The following is a 22,049-nucleotide window of genomic DNA, read 5'->3' on the forward strand; positions in this document are numbered from 1 at the left end:
AGGGGTATGTGATAACATGAACATTCACTAAAGAGAGCTTGAAAGCTTCCAATACCGAGTCCACCTTAATCCCAAGCAAGTTTATTTTGTAAATTTATTTTTGTAGTTTTATAAAGCTCATATAGCATGAACTCGGCCCAAGGGTATCGGAGCACTTTACATGAGCATACTATTAGAATGCACCACAACTGGTTACAGCAGGGACATTCCAGAAAATCAGTTTAGAGACAGTGGAATGTGCCATCTAACTTCCCTATGTGGTTCATTGTCACAGCAGTCTTTCTCCCTGCTTTTACTTTCTGACTCACAAAACATCTTTGACTCAAATTCTCAGCCATGATACGAAATCTCACTGGGACTGGTGCTGGGACTTAGTTTTTGCACTGCTTGTTTGTGATGCCTACAACTTGGATCTCTTTTCCAAAGAGAAGCAGGTTGGGACCTCAACCATTCTTACAGTCGAGGGGCTATCTCTAGTATCGTTCACAAATGATATGGGTTGGCCTTTCATCTCACCTTGCGCATAAGAGCTACTCTGGTCTACCGCTAAAATTACGCTAGGCACGCAATCCTCCTCCCCATCAGGCATCGTCATTGGGGCTGATTGATTTCAATGGGACCCTAAAAAATCAGAGTGACCTGGGAAGCTTGATCATTAATAATGAACACATCTTGCTTACCTCTAGGCTGCAGCTACTTGCTGTTCATTCGCCTCGATGGGGGCTTGGGGCATATTTGACCTTGTGTATCTCTGGTTCTTCATTTCGTGCATAGGGGCCTTCAGTATTGAGACTCCTATATATATATTGCCCTATCTTGTGCCATAACATTCTGTCTTTGAGAATCAAATTTCACTCTGCAATGCAGTAGGTCTCGCATTTGCGAGAGTTTGAGCTATTGGCATTGTAAATGACAATGTTTTTTATTTATGTGTTTTTAAAACCTGCAAGCGATGGGTAAACACGCACTTTGTACTTATAGTCCTTGCTTATGAGAAGTAAGGCTGGCAGTAAAAGAGGCGCAGTTACTGCTGGCCTTGTTTCTCCTAAGCACAGACTATAAGTACAACATCCATGTTTATGCTCCGCTTGCAGGTTTTCAAAACACATAAATGAAAGACACCTTCATTTACTGTGCCAATAGCTCAAACTCTCGCAAATGCGGGACCTATTGCATTGCAAATGCTTGTTTCAGTTAATGTTTGTGCATATTACTGTTGGCTAATAGGTTGCTTTGATAAACACGAAAAATTTGGTAACATTTATAAAGCATGAAAACCTTATAGTACATTCCCCTTTCTACAAAATGCTAAACACTATAGAAAATATTATAACTGGCCTTCTGCCCTCACATACTTTTGAAAGAAGCATAACCTACGAAAAACACTTCAACCAACCTTAACTTAACACTACTACTGAGTTGATGATGAGAAATATTGGGAGCTGAAATTTGGCTAACTGCTTGTGACTTTTCCATTGGTGTTTTTAGGTCACGTACAGTCTGCTCCAGGCAGGGGGCATAATCAAGGTAAGTCTATACGGAACAATATTATATTGCTCTTATATGCGACAGTGTTTATTAATGCTCTGTCTTCTGCTTAGTTTCCTAGTATTGTTACACACTCTTTTATATATATTTATACATTTTTTATATCTGCATATTTCTACAGGGGTAAGATAGTATGGTTCATTATATGAATTGTTTCTTCTTTTAGCTTGCATTGTTTTTACATTTTTATAGGGGACCTATAATGACCAGTTTTTATTACATATTTAAATTGTTGTCCTTCTAGTATGTATTATTATATTATCTGTTTAGTCTTTGACGAGAAATGTATTTTATATATGTGATGATGTAAATAGTCTTGTCTTTTCTGATCAATTTGGTCGAAACAAAGACTGACAAAGATTAAAGATTATTTATTAAAATGGAGATTTTTATTATTACACAGCCCTGATCTTACTTTTTTTTTTACATTTGACAGTATTCAGGTCTGCATCATCCTTTGCAAGTAACAGAAACTTTGCTCGTATAAATACAGGTATTTTTAATTGTTTCTCTTTATTAATTAAACATCATTATGGTGATAACTGTCGAACCCTCTTTGAAGGTGGAGGGAGGGTGGACGGGCACAGGGCACGCAGGGGCTTTTGGGGCTCAAGCTGAGGGTTCGTTTACCTCTGATGGCCCGAGGTCCGTTTTACAATGGCTCTGCAAACTGGGCAAAGTAAATCTCTTTCAATACCTGACTCTTAGTGGTAGTGAAGAAGAGACTGTATATGTGTGAAATGTCTATGGTTTCAGTGGGCATATGAATAACATTATACTAGCAAATGTTTGACACTTCAAGAGACAGTTTCTTGCGTGTGAATCAAAGCAATGACCATTATTTCCACACATTCAGGCGCCTTGATGCCCTTTGGGCTAAGTTTCTGCGCATTATAAATTTTATTTCATTCATTCATTCACATTCCACACAGCAATTAACATATGCCTAAAAGAAGCCAGACCTATTGGTGTTGCCAATACTTGCTAACACTGTCGGATCCATGAATTAAATAACAATGATTGTGCTGTGAATAAACAGGATTGAAAGTATTATTATTCTGAAAATGTTATTCTGTGAATTCAATGTTATGAGGTCTGTGGAAGGGGTAGTAACCTTCAGAGTTCCTCAAGCACTCAAGTTCTCCCCTTCAGACCCCTTCATCTGCAATCTGTTTCTGAAATGATCAGTCTGCATATCTCACAGTCATCTCAGTTCTCTTCACTACAGTCTTTTCGCTTTCTCTTTCTGCAAATACTTCCTTGCATTGCCCCTTTCACCATGTTCTCTTTCTATCGCATCCAGCATTTCCTACTCATGAGTTTAAGCTGTTAGTAATTCAATTATGGTGTACTTCCTTCGCACAAAATAGTAATCTCAGTTGCCACATGTGTGGCAGTTGCTCTGCCGAGAAGCTAAAGTTTGGATGGACATGTAGTCAAACAACTTTATGACTCAGGATCACGTATTGTGAAAAACATTTACTGACTTCACTGAAAGTGAAGTCAAACACTTGCATAGGCTCAGGCGATTTCCATAGCAATGAGAGACCTCTACTCATCATGGGTCCCGCTCGAATTTACTTTTTGGGTAGCACAGCAAGCACATTGGCTGCTAAGTTTATTTAAAGCTACAGAGCCCACAGGCCACCACAACTCTGGTTCACTAATACATTCTGTGCATGTGCCACACAGGTCACATACACACACACAAGCACAACATACACTTGAGATGTTAGTGCTAGGATGTGGGTAAACGCATAATAGCGGAGCTTTACAGGAGTGGGACTGTAGGCCTCCACTCCCATGACACTGGTAAAAAGATCTGTCCATATTATGAATACACAAAATACTCTACTGTGCCACTACTGCTCTATGTATTAAACGCATGACAGAGACAATAATCCACTGTTGTATTAAGAGGGCACGACTTGTTCTACCCTGCAGATCCAGTACCTCACTCATGTCGAGGGATATTCTTAGGGCTGCACACACACATTAGATTAATGTGAGGCTAGTGTCCCCCCCCCCCCCCAAAAAAAAGGATACCAGATACACGCAGTAGGGCACTCTGTGCAGGGGAACATGACTGTACATGTTGCAAGGGACATTAGAACATTGGAATGTTGGGAGTTCCATTGAAAACAATGGAGTAGCTCTGGGCTTATAATGTCTGGTCTAGGCCCGGAGCTCCAACATTCCAATGTTTCTTTGTTTACAGCTGTGACTGTGAACAAAGGCTTCAGAGAGCCTTTCTTTCATTTGTTAGAACATTCTACCCTCTAGTGGCAGAATCTTCTAATAGCCTTATAGCCCTTCTTAGCTGGGCTATACCGGCTATTAAAGGCCCGCTCCCTTCGGCTCTGGCCTTTAACGCTGGAGCGGGCCTTTAATAGCTGGTATATCCTGCTATGGCGTGTTATAGGGCTATATTATTGTGTGGACAATAATCAACAACAGTTAACAAATTAATCACTGTATTACCCAGCCATTAGTAGGATAGTAGTAACTAAAAGTAGTAATAGTATTAAACAGTTGCAGCAGTACTTCATTTGCGCTGGTGGCTGTAAGTGGGGGCCACCAGAACTCATTCCTGGGGATAGGGACATATTATCCCACATCAGACTTTGACCCAGAGCAAGAGTGAGAAACACACAAAAAGGGGAAATAGGGCAACCGAAATACAGAAAAACAGTGGCGAATGGAGAAAGCAGCTGTAGCCACAGGCTTCTGACCAAAACTTTGGGTCCCTGCACTTATAAAACAAAAAGCACTGAGTTCCAGTATAATATTTTGGGGGAGATTTACTAAAAAGTCACGCAGCGCAGTCCCCCGCGAGAATGCGCTGTGTTGCGCGACAGGGAGGGTGCAGGAGAGCACCATATCTTCAAAGATATGGCTATATCCTCCCCTTTCCCTTGCGCCGGAGCTGATTACAGCCGCAGCGCTAGGGTGTGTGCATGAGTCTAGCATAGGTTTTGTACAGGAAGGGTACCCTTCCTGTACAAAATACTATGCTGGACAAAAGGGAAAGCTAAACCTAGTTATATGTGTTCTGCACAGTACAGAACGCATGCAAAGTCGAAAAAGGAAGGAGAAATGAAAGCATTTCTCCTTCCTTGCGCCTAGTTGAAAAGGGTGCAGTTTTCTCATGCTCGCTCCGTTTTTAGTAAATTAGGTTTAGCGTGAGACACCTTGGGTGGTTGCATGAGAACGCCTATGTACCACCCTTGGTACGGCCCATGGCGCAAAGTAACGCAAAGCAGTGCAATGCGCTGCTTCGTATTACTTTTACGCTATTTCCAGTGTTGAACAAGTTTTGCGCCGAAAAGTGAATTAAAAAAAAATGGTGCCATTTTGTGTCACTTTTGTGACACAAACATGGCGCAAAAGTTTGGTAATTCTCCCTCATTGTCTTTTCACAGGTCCACAAAAGCATGAAGTATGTATGCCTTCAAATGGAATATTTTCCTAACATGGTCCTAGGGTAGTTAAAACAAAATACTAACCAAATCCACAGAGTGAATGTTCCATCTGACTTAAATGTTTTCTTAGAAGAGAAAAACACTCTACGAACTTGTCTGAATGTCTTCTATGTCCTCTGTCAAGGTAGAACTATGTGTCCATACAATTTAGTCTGGAAAGATGTGCAAAATAACAACGGTAATAATCTAGAACTGACTTCTGAATAGATTTTGAAGTCAGAAATTAACAAACCACTGGTCAGTTTTTGGATGCACCACTGTAAAGAATCTTTCATTATGTTTGACATGGCTTCGATGAAATCATAAACCGTGGTGTGGCACTCTTGACAGGAAGCAGCTTGATGCATCAAATCCGCTGCTTTAGCTACTGAGTTTATCTATTTGCCTGTTCCTGTACCTGGGCGGATGCCGAATTCTGCTTCAGACACAGCAATTGATTAATTCCACTTAGAGTGTCCTTTTAGACTACAGACGTGGATGCATACTGAAGGGGCCTTTGAGAATAAGGATAAATACACAGCTGTTACAGTTGTCTTTACCTAGTCTTAAACTAGTAAAGATCATTAACAATAGGCATTGCAGAATGTTCATTAGTTTTATGATGTCTGCTTGTATTTAGAAAGCTATTAAAATGACATGCACAGTAACACATGCTCAGGCCACTGTGTTATACTACTGATTTTTAGCAGACAGATTAAAAAACGTTTTTGGTGGGTTTTCCACTTGTGTCCCCCACTGGCACATGTGTTCGTACACAAACACATTTCCTCTGTAGCTAAAGCCAGCCCCTCCACCACAGGACCCGACTGACCTGGGTGCCGGGCTGGGAGCCTGCATCATGATGTCAGTGTGCAGAGAGGCGGGCCTCTAGTGTCCGTACGAGCCTCTTCTCCAAGAGGGCTGTCCCACCTACATACCCACCTACATACCCACAGCCAACAACTATCCAGGGCACAGGTCTTAGGACCAGGCTAATAAATAGGAGACGGCGCACATGCCCCCTACTCCACCTTATCCTCCAACTCATTGCCTATGTTCTTGTAACAAAGCCCAGGCATGCACCACTCACCACTTAAGTGGTGACAATGACCTGGAACCCTACCTGCCAACAGCCACCCTAGGCATGTTGTGATCCGGTCTACCTCCTAAGCTTCTCCTCCTTACTCCTCCTTTTTACCATTGTGGTGCGACCTACCCACTTCTCACCCCGTGTGAGGTAGCCTAATATTTTCCCCACGGTGTTCTTAAAGTGTGCACATGGATGCGGCCCACATAGCCCTGGAATATCTTGATTAGCCCTATAGAGAAGACGCCGGAGGCTCTAACCTATCACAACTCATGAAACGATCCTAGGTGAGAAGTGAAGCTGCTTGGCCTAGCATCAATCCTGCTACTGGCAGAGAACTCACCCGCATGGGGTAGAGGTTGGGGAAGAACAACTCACACACATTGCTGACCCCTTTGCACATAGCCTTGTGCCCAGAGTGTACGCCAGCCTTGATCGCTGCTGCACAGTCATATCTGCCATATAGAAGGTTCACTCAGAGATTAATTAAGCCATACGGCACTTGTGCATCACAGTAATGCTTATTTCTTTATTGGTAAACGCAACATTATTGTTTGCAAAATAATCTTTGGATAATTCACTAATCAGTCCTTCGTAAGTCTCATTGATATCAGTATCTGAGCTCAATATGCAACACAATTTTTATGATTCACAAGTGATTTAATCTAAAGGGTATTGTAACTCCTACTACATTTGCGAAATATTATCTACTGGCGGTCGCCAGTAGATAGTTATAGTTAGGACCGTGTTTCCATAGGAAATCTGAAAATTCTATTTTGAATAACTTTGGCGCCGGTTGATGAATCCTCGCGAAATTTTCAAAACTAATGGGGCGCTCCGCTCAGCTTCTACCCTAAAAGTCTCAGGGTGATTCGTCAAGCGGGGGCCGAGAAAAAAGGGGGGTCCCAAAACGCGTTTTCCCCATGTTATTTTCCATAGGACCTTTAGTCGAAGGTACAGCCCGAACGGCTGAACAGAATTACTTGAAATTTGGCAGAGAGGTAGTCCTCAGGTCAGGCATGTGCCTTTTGCACATATTGAGTCAATCTGTACAGTAGTTCCTGACAAAATTGCAGTTAAAAGTACATAAATATCTATGTGCGCGCACCCTAACGTGCGTGAGCGTAATTCTGATTGGTGGTTACATGTCAGTCAACGTTCGAATCGGTCGAAATCAGGAAGTGTCGGCCGCCATTTTGTTTGTTTTGGGTGTGACACTGAAAAAGAGAGGTGGCGAACGTGAAAAGGGGGCAGGGTAGAGAGTTCCTGACCCCCTAGCCTTTGTTAGGGGGTCCTTGAAGGACCCTGAAGAGTGAAAAAAACATTTTTTTTTTTTTTAAATCGCGGGGTGCGCGCACGGTGCGCGCACGGTGAAAAACCTTAAAACAAAATATATAATAATACATACATAACTTAGCATTTAAAAAAACGTACAAATTCATTTAAAAAACCATAGGTTTCACACACGTTATAGTTAGGAATTAGCATTTAAAAAACCTTGCAAATTCACTTAAAAAACCATAGGTTTCACACATGTTATAGTTAGGTGGACATTTCACTCGTAAAAAAACAATGAAATTCCCCCATTATAGTTAGTTCAGATAACTATAACTCGCGCGACCGCCACTCTATCACAAGGATGATGTCATCAGTGATGTCATGAATGATGCCATTGACCATGTCATGAGTGATGTAATATGTGACGTCATGAGCAGTGGATTGAGGGCGCGCGAGTTATAGTTATCTGAACTAACTATAACAGGGGAATTTCATTGGTTTTTTACGAGTTTGCACCATTTCTGAATGTGAAAGACTGGGAAGGCAAGAATTCCTTCTAAAGGTACAATGTTCTTTGGCGAAAGAAAGCACGTAAAGCCAGAAGTCATTTCCTACAAAAGGATGTTACAATGCTGCGAAGAACGTACAGGGGCATGGAGCCTACTAAGGATGTACACTGATACTCACTTACTGAACTGCATTTACCAGCATGCAAATGTGGCAGTCACTACAAGCCACGCCCACTGTGGGAGGTTTCTCGTAATTAAAATGAGCAAACTGATAAGTGAGCCTTTCCTTGCCTCTGTATGCAGCCCATGATTAAGAGGCGTTGTCCTCGAAACGCGTCGGGCATGGTTGATTTTAAGGACAGAGGTAATGTGTGCCGCCGCGAGGAAAACACTGAAGGGAACATCGTTGAGTGCATGCCTGAGCGCAAGGGCATTTGTGGAACATATATATATATATATATATATATATATATATATATATATATATATATTACCTACTGGCGGTCGCTAGTAGGTAGTTATAGTTAGGACCTATTATCCCTAGGAAATCCGCAACATTCTATTTGGAATAACTTTGGCGCCGGTTGACGAATCTTCGCGAAATTTTCAAAACTGGTGGGGCGCTCCGAACCGCTCCTATCCTGAAAGTCTCGAGGTTGATTCATCAAGCGGGGGCTGAGAAAAAAGGGGGTCCCAAAACGTATTTTCCCCATGCTTTTTTCCATAGGAACCGTTAATCACAGCTGCAGCCCGAACTGCTGAACAGAATTACACGAGCCCTCGGTTCACACTAGTGCATTTTGGTTAAATGGTGTAAATCCGTTCAGTAGTTACTGAGAAAATCAAAAGTAAAATCATAGATATATCTGGGCAGAGCCTAACCACACATCTCATCGTGAGATCTGATTGGTTGTCAGCACTTCATCCAAGAAGTGTTGGCAGCCATCTTGGGACCAATATACATGATAGCTCCTCATTAAAAAGCATTGCAGTTAATAGAAGGTTTTAAGACTTTAGTTACATTATAAATCATTTGTTGATGGTACAATACTCATTTTAGGAATTGTGGTGTGTTCTAAGGTGCTTTTACCATGTGAAAAAGCCTTCTGCTGGGATATCATGAATCATGTTTGAGAGAAAACTTTTCCCACAGAGGTTTGGAAGGTGATCTATAAGCTAAACTGAGAGCATACTTTCTGTAAATTCACAATATCTTTCTCAGTCATGTACGTATATATCCAACAAGGGCAGACTGTCAGCTGATTCCTTTGTGTTCTACTGCAGCTTCCCAGAATGTTCTAAAGAACAATTAGAGCTCTAACAGACCTTCTTATGACAAACATATGGCACACCTGTAGCCATCTTGATTGGAATAAAGTAGTAACTCTTAAAACATTTAATTTAAAAAGGAACAAAATGAGGGGGTTCATTTTGCCATAGAAAGTATGATTGGTGCTGCAGAAAGAAAAATTAGGGCACATTTTGAGTGACTTCTCAAATCCTCTTCTATTTCATTAAAAAATTCTGACATGCAGACTGAAACATGCACTTTGAATACCAGCAGCAGACTTCCCTGGTGAGCAGTGGCTTTACTACAGTGATCTAATGAGCAACTAACATTCAGAATTTATGGCAAATGTGTGACACATCTGAGTGCCTTCTTGATGGAACCAACGTAAACAAGCATTGAAAATACAATAGGTCTCGCCCTCGTTTAAGTTAAAGCAATTCTGTTTGTAATTAGGTGGCTTTTAGCTTTGCTTTTATTTTCAAACTTTCATGTACATAACATGCATATGTATGCATATATGTATACGTATATGTATGCATGCATTTATATTTGTATTTATATAGATACGCAGATTATATATATATATATATATATGTTTATATATGTATGTATATACATACACATACATATATAAATTCATATGCATATATATATATGTGCAAATGTGGGCATGTAGAGAGAGGTAGAGTTGTAGAGGTAGCGGTGTAGAGGTAGAGAGGTAAAGGTAGAGAGTAGTAGAGAGAGAGGTAGAGAGCAGAGGATGAGTAATAGGGAGTCGAGAGTGAGTAGTAGAGAGAGTAGCAGAGAGTTAGTAGTAGAGAGTAGTTGTAGGAGAGTAGGATCTGCCTCTTATGTTGCCCCCACTTTTTTTCTGATATTTACACTGGTTTCTGGCTATAGTCTGGCTGGGACCCTGCTAATCAGGGCCCTAGCCTCTCTGTTCTCTCTAAACAACATGGAGTGCATATTAGGTGCACTAGTGATTGGATACTGTGGTCCCTTGTGAGCCCCTAGTATATGGTACCTTAGGTACCAAAGGCATAGGTACTTCACAGGTCTACCAGGGGCTGAAGCATGTATTATGCCACCCCTGGGAAGCAGACTAAACCTGACACCACAGGCCTGCTACTGCAGCCTGGGTGAGGTAGTGTTAGCACTCCTCAATGAGATATAGGTTCACTATATCTCACCCTGCACACATCTAAGGCAGGCCCTATCAATCCTGAGGGCAGGGTGCTTGGTTTCCATGTGAGGGGGTGCCTCTGCCTGAGCAGGGCCCCTCTGCAGCTCTCGGAGTCCTTTCTCTGGGGCTGTTTGTGAATGTAGTCAAACCATATACTCTTAAGTGCATTATAACCTCGGGGTAAATGCTAACTTTGGGATGGCTGCATCAAAACATGTTGTGTTTGGTTTCAAAAGCTTTGGAATCATACCCCCACACCAGTAACTGGTGTGGGAGTATGATCCCACCCCTCTAGAGGGATAGACATGTACCCACTGTGGAAACACGGTAGAATCCTGAAGAGCCCTGGCATCACAAAATGGATGCCTCCAGTCACAGACACTGAGCTGCCCTCCTGCTGCCGACCGAAACTCGCAGTGGGGGAGGCCCAACAATAGGCATCCTGTCACAGGGAGGTGTAACCACCTCCCAGACAGGGTTTAGTGTATTGAGGCTGGGTGGGTGCACTCCTAGAGTGCTTTGAAGTCCTGCACTGGGGAGCAGTAGGCTCCTCTGTGCATACACCAGTTCAGACCGGCTCAGGGGCTACCTGCCCCTGCTCTGGCGTGAAACTGGACAAAGGGAAGTGGGTGTAGCCACTCACTCCCCTGACCCTCCCATAGGTGGGGTCATAGAGCTAGTCCCTCCCTTCCTTTTAGTATAAGTTAGGGAACCCTTGCCATTGCAAACTAGATATCCCTAGATGATGTTCTGAAGTAGAATCCTGGACCTTCGATGTTCCATTACCTCTGGAAGACGGAAGAATCTCCCTTGGAGTCAAGGAGTGACTCCCCTGATTGGCAGGCACCCAATCTTGCAATCAACAGTTGCAAACTTTTCTGCTCCTGCCGGAGTCCGAAGTCCCTGCAGCCCAGGAAGAGGATTTCCTGACTTCTCCAAGGCCATCGTGAGTCCCCAGCAACACTGAGGCAAGTGGACCCCAAGAGTGACGAGGAACCACAATACCTGGGTACCATGCACTATATTCGAGTGCAACCCCTTCACAACGTTCTACAAACTTGTGCATTGGACCACATGTGGTGCAAGCCTCCAGCAGGATTTTCACTGAAGATCAGAGGCCTACCCCGTCCCGAGTGACCGTGGGCCCCTGTTGAGTGAATCCTCCTGAGGCGTCTTCGCGATCCCTTGCCGGTTGGCTTGTGGGTCTCCAGAAGACTTTTCTACAGTTCCAAAGAGCTCCCCTGGTTTCTCCAGGCCTGCCCTGACTTTCCCTCACTGAGTGAGTACCTCAGACCTTGCTGGTCTGCACTGCTGACTTTTTATCCTTTCCACAAGACTTGCTGTTACCATGGCTTGTTGGATCCAATCTGGTCACTGACACCGCAGTAAGCTGCAGACTTTGTGGGACACACGGAATCCAGCTCCTGGTTGTCATCGACACCTCCTGGACCTCGTGGCTGAAGAGTCAAGACACCCGTGGATCACCTAAAATCACCCGACGACAGTGGGCATCCATCTTCCTTGCCTCGGGTCACTGCCAAGTGACTTTGAACACTGTCCCCTCTGCTTTCAGGTCTTCCTTCTTCAGAACCCAGCCTTGGATTCCATCGGACACTTCTCCTGTCTTCACAAGCAGCAAGTCTTCTTTGGCTTCCATTGAAAACGACGCCGTGACCCAACACCAAAAGACACCTATGCACCCGGCTGCCCTGGGTGAGGTAACTCTAGCACTACGGTGCTCCTGTGGTGTTGGCTCTAGAACTACTTACCCTGTAAGTGACTTGCTTGTAGACTCTCCTGAAGTATCCTTAAACTCTAAATTTCCAATCGCGACTTGCTCCATTGAAGTCAATTGGGATCCGCGGCTGTGTTCTCACACTGCACGCATCTCCCGTGGGTCCTTTACTTACCTGCCTTGGGTGGATTAGTGAGGCCCCAGCGATTCTACAGGCCCTAGGCCTTGTCCCCTCGCAAGTCGATATTCTTAAGTCTCTTTTTTAGTATATGGTCCGGTACACCCCTAGGGCCCCAGCCATATTTGTGCTTAACTTATTGTGAAATGTTGATTTATGCATATGTTCCTGACTTCTAATCTCATAAAGAGATTAGTAGAGTGTGTTTAGTAATAAATACATATATATTTGATATATATACCTGTGTGGTGTCCTTTCATTTAGTAAATCAAGAGATTATAAGGTAAAACAAGCTGATTTACATTCCTCTAAAGACTTAGCCTGAAGGCTGCTCTCCACAGGATAGCTTTCTTTAAAATGTTGTCTTAAACCTACTACCATAAGAGTTGAATTGTACTGGTGCAAGGTGGGCACTTTAACCAATGACCAGCATATACCAGGCCAACTTCTCACAGTAGTAGAGAGTGAGTAGTAGAGAGTGAGTAGTAGAGAGTGAGTAGTAGAGAGTAGTAGAGAGTAGTAGAGAGTAGGTGGTAGAGAGTGAGTTGTAGAGAGTAGTAGAGAGTAGTAGAGTGAGTAGTAGAGAGTAATAGAGAGTGAGTAGCAGAGAGAGAGTAGTAGTGAGTAGCAGAGAGAGAGTAGTAGAGAGAGTTGTAGAGAGTAGTAGAGAGAGAGTAGTAGCGAGTGAATAGTAGAGAGTGAGTAGTAGAGAGTGAGTAGTAGAGAGAGTAGTAGAGAGTAGTAGAGAGAGAGTAGTAGAGAGTGAGTAGTAGAGAGCAGTAGAGAGTGAGTAGTAAAGAGTGAGTAGTAGAGAGAGAGAGTAGTAGGGAGTAGTAGCGTAGTAGAGAGTGAGTAGTAGAGAGTGAGTAGTAGAGAGTGAGTAGTAGAGAGTGAGTAGTAGAGAGTGAGTAGTAGAGAGTAGTGGAGTAATAGAGAGTAGTAGAGTGAGTAGTAGAGTGAGTAGTAGAGTGAGTAGTAGAGAGAGTAGTAGAGAGTGAGTAGTAGAGCGTAGTAGAGAGTGGGTAGTAGAGTGTGAGTAGTAGAGTGTGAGTAGTAGAGTGTAGTAGAGAGTGAGTAGTAGAGAGTGAGCAGTAGAGAGTGAGCAGTAGAGAGTGAGTAGTAGAGAGTGAGTAGTAGAGAGTGAGCAGTAGAGAGTGAGTAGTAGAGAGTGAGTAGTAGAGAGTGAGTAGTAGAGTGAGTAGTAGAGTGAGTAGTAGAGTGAGTAGTAGAGAGTAGTAGAGAGTGGGTAGTTAGAGAGTGGGTATTAGAGAGTAGTAGAGTGTGAGTAGTAGAGTGTAGTAGAGAGTGAGTAGTAGAGAGTGAGTAGTAGAGAGTGAGTAGTAGAGAGTGAGTAGTAGAGAGTGAGTAGTAGAGAGTGAGTAGTAGAGAGAGAGAAGTGGAGAGAGAGTAGTAGAGAGAGAGAGTAGTAGAGTGAGTAGTAGAGTGAGTAGTAGAGTGAGTAGTAGAGAGAGTAGTAGAGAGTGAGTAGTAGAGAGTAGTAGAGAGTGGGTAGCTAGAGAGTGAGTAGTAGAGAGTAGTAGAGTGTGAGTAGTAGAGTGTGAGTAGTAGAGTGAGTAGTAGAGTGTAGTAGAGAGTGAGTAGTAGAGAGTGAGCAATAGAGAGTGAGCTGTAGAGAGTGAGTAGTAGAGAGTGAGTAGTAGAGAGTGAGTAGTAGAGAGTGAGTAGAAGAGAGTGAGCAGTAGAGAGTGAGTAGTAGAGAGTGAGCAGTAGAGAGTGAGTAGTAGAGTGAGTAGTAGAGAGTGAGTAGTAGAGAGTGAGTAGTAGAGAGAGAGAAGTGGAGAGAGAGTAGTAGAGAGAGAGAGTAGTAGAGTGAGTAGAGAGAGTAGTAGAGAGTAGTCAGTCAGAGTCAGTGAGTCAGTGTCAGTCAGTCAGTCAGTGTCAGTCAATCAGTGTCAGTCAGTTAGTGTCAGTCAATCAGTGTCCGTTAGTGTCAATCAGTCAGTGTCAGTCAGTCAATGTCAGTCAGTCAGTCAGTCAGTGTCAGTCAGTCAGTGTCAGCTAGAGCAGCTCTGCTGACCTGGTTCTCTGGCTCTAAAGCAGCTCTGCTGACCCGGTTCTCTGGCTCTAAAGCAGCTCTGCTGACCTGTTTCTGTGGCTCTAAAGCAGCTTTGCTGACCTGGTTCTCTGGCTCTAGAGCAGCTCTGCTGACCTGGTTCTCTGGCTCTAAAGCAGCTCTACTGACCTGGTTCTATGGCTCTAGAGCAGCTTTGCTGACCTGGTTCTATGGCTCTAAAGCAGCTCTGCTGACCTGGATCTCTGGCTCTAGAGCAGCTCTGCTGACCTGGTTCTATGACTCTAGAGCAGCTCTGCTGACCTGGTTCTATGGCTCTAAAGCAGCTCTGCTGACCTGGTTCTCTGGCTCTAAAGCAGCTCTGCTGACCTGTTTCTCTGGCTGTAAAGCAGCTCTGCTGACCTGGTTCTCGGCCTCTAGAGCAGCTCTGCTGACCTGGGTCTCTGGTTCTAGAGCAGCTCTGCTGACCTGTTTCTTAGGCTCTAGAGCAGCTCTGCTGACCTAGTTCTCTGGCTCTACAACGGCGCTGCTGACCTGGTTTCTCTGGCTCTACAGCAGGTCTGCTGACCTGGTTCTCTGGCTCTAGAGCAACTCTGCTGACCTGGTTCTCTGGCTCTAAAGCAGCTATGCTGACCTGGTTCTCTGCTCTAGAGCAGCTCTGCTGACCTGGTTCTATGGCTCTAAAGCAGCTCTGCTGACCTGGGTCTCTGGTTCTAGAGCAGCTCTGCTGACCTGCTTCTTAGGCTCTAGAGCAGCCCTGCTGACCTGGTTTCTCTGGCTCTACAGCAGGTCTGCTGACCTGGTTCTCTGTGCTCACGATGCACACATCCGACTTCGCGAAAATATATTTAAAAATAATCTATGTTTATTATAAGTACAAATATATTATTTTTATGAATATCTTAGATAATCTCTTGCCCTAATATGTATATTAAGGACACATACATCTCATTTTGAAACATACTTTTTTTTGGCGGGAGTCACGCACCCAGCGTGCCCCAGCATGTATATGACGTCACGCGGGGCCCGCCACCGTGCAAGCATCTCGTACCGTAATGCGCATGTGTCGCAAATGCACGGGAGCAGGAGTCGCGGACTGGTCGCATACCAACGTAACTGAAAAACACGCAGCCGTCGCACACCGTACGCGGATCCTTCACAACTTTGCTAAAATGGCAGCTAGAATCCGCGCACCCACCGTGAAGTGTACGCTTTGAGTGCGCGTCTCCGAAAATAAATTGGAATTTAAAAATAAATAAATAATATAAATATATTAAGATAAAAAATGAAAACGAAAAAATGAATCAATATTTCAGTTTGAATGTTTTTTTTTTATTTGCAATTTTCAGAAAAATATATAATGTTATTTAATGAATAAAATATTTATAACTAAACAGTTAAAAAAACTGTAGAAACTCAGTACAAAAAATAGGTATAACTACTATCACACTTCAAAAGTTGGCATTTAAAAAACCTTTGAGATTAACTGAAAAAAAACCCATAGGTTTCAGAGATGTTATAATTAGAAATTAGCATTTAAAAAAGCTTTGAAATTCACTGAAAAAACCATAGGTTTCAGACACGTTATTGTTAGAAATTAGCATTTAAAAAACCTTAGAAATTCACAGAAAAAAACATAGGTTTCAGGGGTGTTATAGTTAGCTGGCCATTTCACTCGTACAAAACCATAGAAATTCCTCCGTTATAGTTAGTTCTGCTAACTATAACTCGCGCGCCCGCAATGCTCTGCTGATGATGTCACATATTGCATCATTCATGACATGGTCAGTGACATCACTGATGACATCTCAAAGGACATCACTGATGACATCAGCCACGTGACAATCTGATACACCTCATCTTACACTAGTAATAACCTTTCATCACTCACTGTAAAATACAGAGTACCATATTTGAAACCATTGACACACCAATACCAGTTACTACATACACACTCACTGATTCCTAAGTCTACACACACAACTCCCCATTCAACAACGGAATCATTTATACATGCAGTCACTAATTAATAGAACACTACCAAATGCACTTATACACATATAAAGACATTGACACATCAACAGTCATCTTAGTCGGTTATGCAGTCATCCTACTCACTCATGAAAAACAATAATCACACTTACATTTACTCACTTACACAATTATTCAACAACACCTCATTTATTCAAACACATAGTAACTCATAGTTAATATGTTAAAAAAATCACCATTACAATTATACACGCATTCATATAGTTACTCTCACAATCACTGACTCTTACACATACTTATTTATATACACCAACTCTCACATACAATGCCTTTTATTTTTTTACTTTGTTGAAGATGTACAACTAAAACATATATTCGCTCACCAACACACAAATAAATACACTCAGTCACCCAAACAACTGTTTCCACTTGCACTCTTAAACCTATACACCTAGTCAATCAACCATTCAGACATCTATGCATAGAGTTACACACACCCCATCCAACCACACACACACTCAGTGTTCCATACAAATACTCACCCAACTAATCAATAACTAATAATATACACTCATGTAGTTAGTGACCAACTGATGCAACATGTTATATAACAGAGTCAGTGATGTACACATTCACATAGTTTAGTTACTAATCCATGTATTAAGTGAGACACTTTTAATTACTCACTTAAACAGACAGTCAGACAGCTACTAAATCCTCCCTCCAGACAGTTATATATCCACTCAATCTTAAATACAGATTGGTATCTATATAATACATATTTAAATTTCAAACTAAACCACATTCACTGGATGATGTCATCAGTGATGTCACTGAGCATGTCATGTATGATGCAATATGTAACATCAACAGCAGTGCATTGCGGGCCCACCGGTTATAGTTAGCAGAACTAACTATAATGGAGGAATTTCTATGGTTTTGTACGAGTGAAATGGCCTGCTAACTATAACACCCCTGAAACCTGTATGTTTTTTTCTGTGAATTTCTAAGATTTTTTAAATGCCAATTTCTAACTATAACGTCCCTGAAACCTATGGTTTTTTCAGTGAAAATATATATATATATATGTTCCCTGAAAAAACCACAGGTTTCGGGGAAGTTATAGTTAGTTGGACATTTCACTCATACAAAACAAGAGAAATTCGTCCGTTATAGTTAGTTCAGCTAACTATAACTCTGGCCCCTGCAATGCACTGCTGATGACGTCACATATTACATAAATCATGACATGGTCAGTGACATCACTGATGACATCTCAAATGACATCACTGATGACATCACTGATTACATCATCCAGGGTCTGTGTGTTTCTATAAAGTTTAAATATGTTTTATATATATGCCAAGCTCTGTTGAAGAATGAGTGGGTGTATAAGTGTCTGGATGGATAATTTAGTATTTGCATGGCTGACTGTATAAGTGAGTGATTAAATGTGTCTTACTGAATGCACGGGTTAGTTACTGATACAAACATTCACACAGTTTAGTTTGTCAGTTGGTGTGTAAGTGGTTGCATGGGTTGGTGAGTAGCAAAATGAGGATCTATATGGGTTATTGATTGGTTGTCTTAGTATCTGTGTGGGTGCCTGTGTCATGATTAGAGCAAAACCAAAGAGGATGATGAACGGAGTGTTGTACAATGCATGCACTCACCCCCAGTCAACTGATCTGGGTTTAATCCATCATCATTCTTTAGCTCACTCCGCCACCCCAGTTCAGACATGGCCATATGCAAATCAGTCTGACCCTGTGCCTCATTTGCCACTGGATTCAAGATAGCTTGGCTGATTAGGGTTATGAACCCGAAACCGGTCCCAGGATGCTTGTTTCTGGTCCAGGGAAGACATGGCTTGGCAGTTCAGGCTGGACTGTTCCCATGAGGCACAGGGTCAGACTGATTTGCATATGGTCATGTCTGAACTGGGGTGGTGGTGTGAGCTAAAGAATGATGATGGATTAAACCCAGATCAGTTGACTTGGAGTTAGTGTTTGATTTGCTCAAACGCTCCGTCCATCATCCCCTTTGGTATCGCTGTGTCATGATTAGAGCAAAATGCGTATCCTGAAACCCATCCATGCACATAAATGTCCTTATAATATTCGATCAGAGTCTCATTTATAGAAAAACCCACCCTTAAGTGTTTGTAAGAATATATTATGTTTGCATACATTTGGTAAAATGTGGCTTATGTAACTAACAGTATTGTCATTTGATCGTAACAATAATGTGCAGATAGTTTTGTTACTTTATTGCTCACTTTAATGCACGGCTGCTCACTTTGATGTACAGCTTCCTTGTTCTATGTAGAAAAGAAGCGCATTTCATATAGACTGAAAAGATGCCAGAAGTGTGTTAAAATAAAGACAATGAAAGATGCCAGTAAAATCAAGGTCCCGACAGGGCTGCCACTCGCTAGTGGAATCGGGAAAACTTTGACCGCATACATCCTCACGTAAGAAACATGAACGAGCGTGTGGAAGCTTGGGTGTGGTTTGAGTATAAAAGACCACACCCGTTTTCTAGAAGGTGCTTAGCCTTCCATTTGTTTTGCTGAGACTGAGTTTGTGTTGATTCTCTTCCACTTACCTGGAAAGCAGCGCGATGGACTTCGTTGATCTTGACTCCGCTTGTTGAATCTTCGGTTCTCCTCTGCGACATCAGGACCTGCAAAACAAAACAAAAAAGCTAAGTACAGGATTACTTTTGATGCCCTACGCAAGAAAGGAACATTGTTTAACAAAGTAATGACTAATTTTTGGAACCTTTTTAAAAGAGCATAGCAACTGCAAAAAACTCTTGCAAGAAAGGATTTTACCTTTTGGATTCTCACAGTTGATTACAAGTATTTGGTTTATACGCATCAGCGTTTCTTTTGGAAAAATCATAAAGTATTAGGTCATGGTCTAATGAATCAAAAAGAATGTTATTAGAATAGGCTTGGAATGTACGCTGTTTTCTTATGTCCTAATTTTCATAGGTGGCAGATGCAAAAAGGATTACAATAAAAAACACATGTAAGTTTAAGTTTAATTGTCAACTATAGAAGGTCATATGTGGTTTTATTAAGAAATAACTCATTGGGGTGAATAGTGATTCATATTGGTGTTTTACTCTCTTCCTCAAAAGCTTTGAAGGATCTCATAAACAAGAAGCAAAGATGCACAAACATCCTCCCCCTCTCTGCTAACCAGTACACCAAGACATACTCGGACGTTAGGTCCTTCAGATTCTGATCGCAGGTAGGCTTTAAATATAGTTTATTGCACAATCAGTTTCACAGTTACTAGTTAGATAAAAGGCTTAAAGATCTCTTATAATTTTCACTTAGACATGTCTCTTGTTGCCTCGCAGGTCGACAGCAAGAATCCATCACAAACGTCCAGTATCTGGCCCTCCTCCCTAGTTTCTATCACTTAACTTTAGTAGAATATTCAAATCACAAGTTATAGTATAGGAATCAGGGAAGTTGGCTCATTGCGTCTCTGCAAAATCGCAACCACGCATCTGAACAGGTAAGAGTGTGTGGTTGCTTCACATCCTTAGTGTCTGTGATTGTGACTCTGTACATAGATGTGTGAGTGGATGATTCACTGGGTGTATGGGTTCAAGAGTGCATCTATGAAGGGCTGTATGGGTGGGTGAGTGTGTGTATGCATGTGTTGGTGAGTGAATGGGTGCCTCAGTGGTACATGTGTGAGTAACTGCGTATGTGAAAGGCAGTATAGGTGAGTGTTGGAGTGTATAAATGACTATATGTGAGAGTGAGTGATTATGAGAGTGGCTGTATGGATCAGTGTGTGCTTGTATTAGTTATTGTATAAGAGTGTAAAGTACGTGTTAGTATATGTTTGAATAAGTGAGGTGGTGTGTGTATAACTGTATAGGTGAGTAAATGGGAGTCTAATTGATTCTTTGCATGACTGACTATGTGTGTGAGTAACTATGGATGAGGGACGGTGTGTGAGTGTCTGTATAGATATGTGAGTGCATCTGATAATGCCGTATTGATGGTTGACTGCATGTATGAGTGACTGTATGGGTGAATGAGTCGATGTGTGTATAGACCTAGGAATTAACGAGTGGGTATGTACTAACTAGTATTGGTGTATCTATGGTTTCGAAAATGGTAGTCTGTATTTTAGAGTGGGTGTATCAAAGGTTATATTAGGGTATGAGGAGGTGCATCAGATTGTCACGTGGATGATGTCATCAGTGGTGTCATTTGAGATGTCATCAGTGATGTCACTGACCATGTCATGAATGATGTAATATGTGACGTCTTCAGCAGTGCATTGCCGTGGTGCAAGTTATAGTTAGCTGAACTAACTATAACAGACAAATTTCTCTGGTTTTGTACGAGTGAAATGTCCAACTAACTATAACGTCCCTAAAACCTGTGTTTTTTTTCAGTGAATTTCTAAGGTTTTTTAAATGCTAATTTCTAACTATAACGTCCCTGAAACCTATGTTTTTTTCAGTGAATTTTGAAGGTTTTTTAACTGCTAATTTCTAACTATGCCTACAAAGGTAGGACATGTGAAGAAAGAGGAAGAAAAGCGCAGAAAGAAGCGAGACAAATGCAGAAAGAGGCAACAGAGGAGCAGAAAGTCCTCTTGTGCCCCCAACCTTTTGCTGACGGGTACTGGTTGTAACTGACTCTGACTAACCAGGCCTAGAGCCAGTGCTATGCTAAAAGACACTTAGAATACAGTGAAAACACCTACATACACTAGAGAACACTATACATTGGGGTACCCCTGTGATTAGCATGACCTCCTCTGTATTTGCCATGAGTTAGTGCCTGGGTCATTGCATGAGTACATGAGTAGTGACTGGATGATTAGAGTGCTACAAGGAGAGTGCATGGTGATTTTATAAGTGCTTAGATTTTGGCAGAGTGATTGCATAAGTACATGGTGCTGGCTCGGTGATTGGAGCAGTGCCTGGATAATGACATGGAGATGGTTGGACTGCATCAGTAGTGCTCAGGGGATTGTAGCAGTGCATGTTAGTGCCTGGGCCATTGCATAGGTACATGGGTACTGACTGGATGATTAGAGTACTGCAAGGAGAGTGCATGGTAAATGTATAAGTGATTGGGTTGTGGCATAGTGATAAGTACACACGTCACATCAGGCCCGCCCCCTCCCTTCACCACTGTGCAATCATGTACCCAGGCGGGTTTTAAGTAGGGGGATTAATTTCCTTGAATCGTGAGGGTCCCTGGAGGTCAACTAGCCCACCAGGTACCTCCAGTAAGTGCCACAGAGCTGCGTTGCAGAGAGGTGGTACTAGGCCACGCCCGTTTTTACACCTCTCTGCAACGCAACTCTGTGGCACTTACTGGAGATACCTGGTGGGCTAGTTGGCCCCCAGGGACCCTCAGGATTCAAGGGGTCTTAATCCCCCAATTTAAAACATGCCATATATAGTACTCAATCAATTCATGTCCAAAACATCCTATTTTAAACCAAAACAGTGAGGATTAAAAACAAGTGATTTCATACGGCTCAGCAATTTACAAACAATACCAGGATCTCTTAGGACAACAGATGTTCATCCCAGGTGCAATGAGAACGCCTCATCACTATTGTGACCTCTAGGGTATATTGTATGATATTTAATTATCATTCTAGGCGTCTCAGCTCCTGTACTCTGTCTCTCCCTCTTTCTCTTATTGGGAATGGGATGCTGTCTAGCACTCATAATGAAAATAAATTGCTATTTTGGTTAT

At 42.3% G+C, this 22,049-nt stretch overlaps 1 protein-coding gene across 1 annotated transcript in view; it reads left to right on the forward strand.

The window, feature by feature from the left end:
* The window catches only part of VIT (vitrin), a 1,751,009-nt gene that overhangs the window by 869,978 nt on the left and 858,982 nt on the right, over positions 1-22,049 (forward strand). Inside the window, exons 9-10 of the mRNA XM_085611942.1 lie at positions 1,489-1,527; positions 1,985-2,041. Of these exons, the coding sequence (XP_085468068.1) occupies positions 1,489-1,527; positions 1,985-2,041 (96 nt within the window). The remainder of the gene's footprint in view (positions 1-1,488; positions 1,528-1,984; positions 2,042-22,049) is intronic.

The sequence above is a fragment of the Triturus cristatus genome, chromosome 6, assembly GCF_964204655.1.
Source record: "Triturus cristatus chromosome 6, aTriCri1.1, whole genome shotgun sequence".
Classification (NCBI taxonomy): Eukaryota; Metazoa; Chordata; class Amphibia; order Caudata; family Salamandridae; genus Triturus; species Triturus cristatus.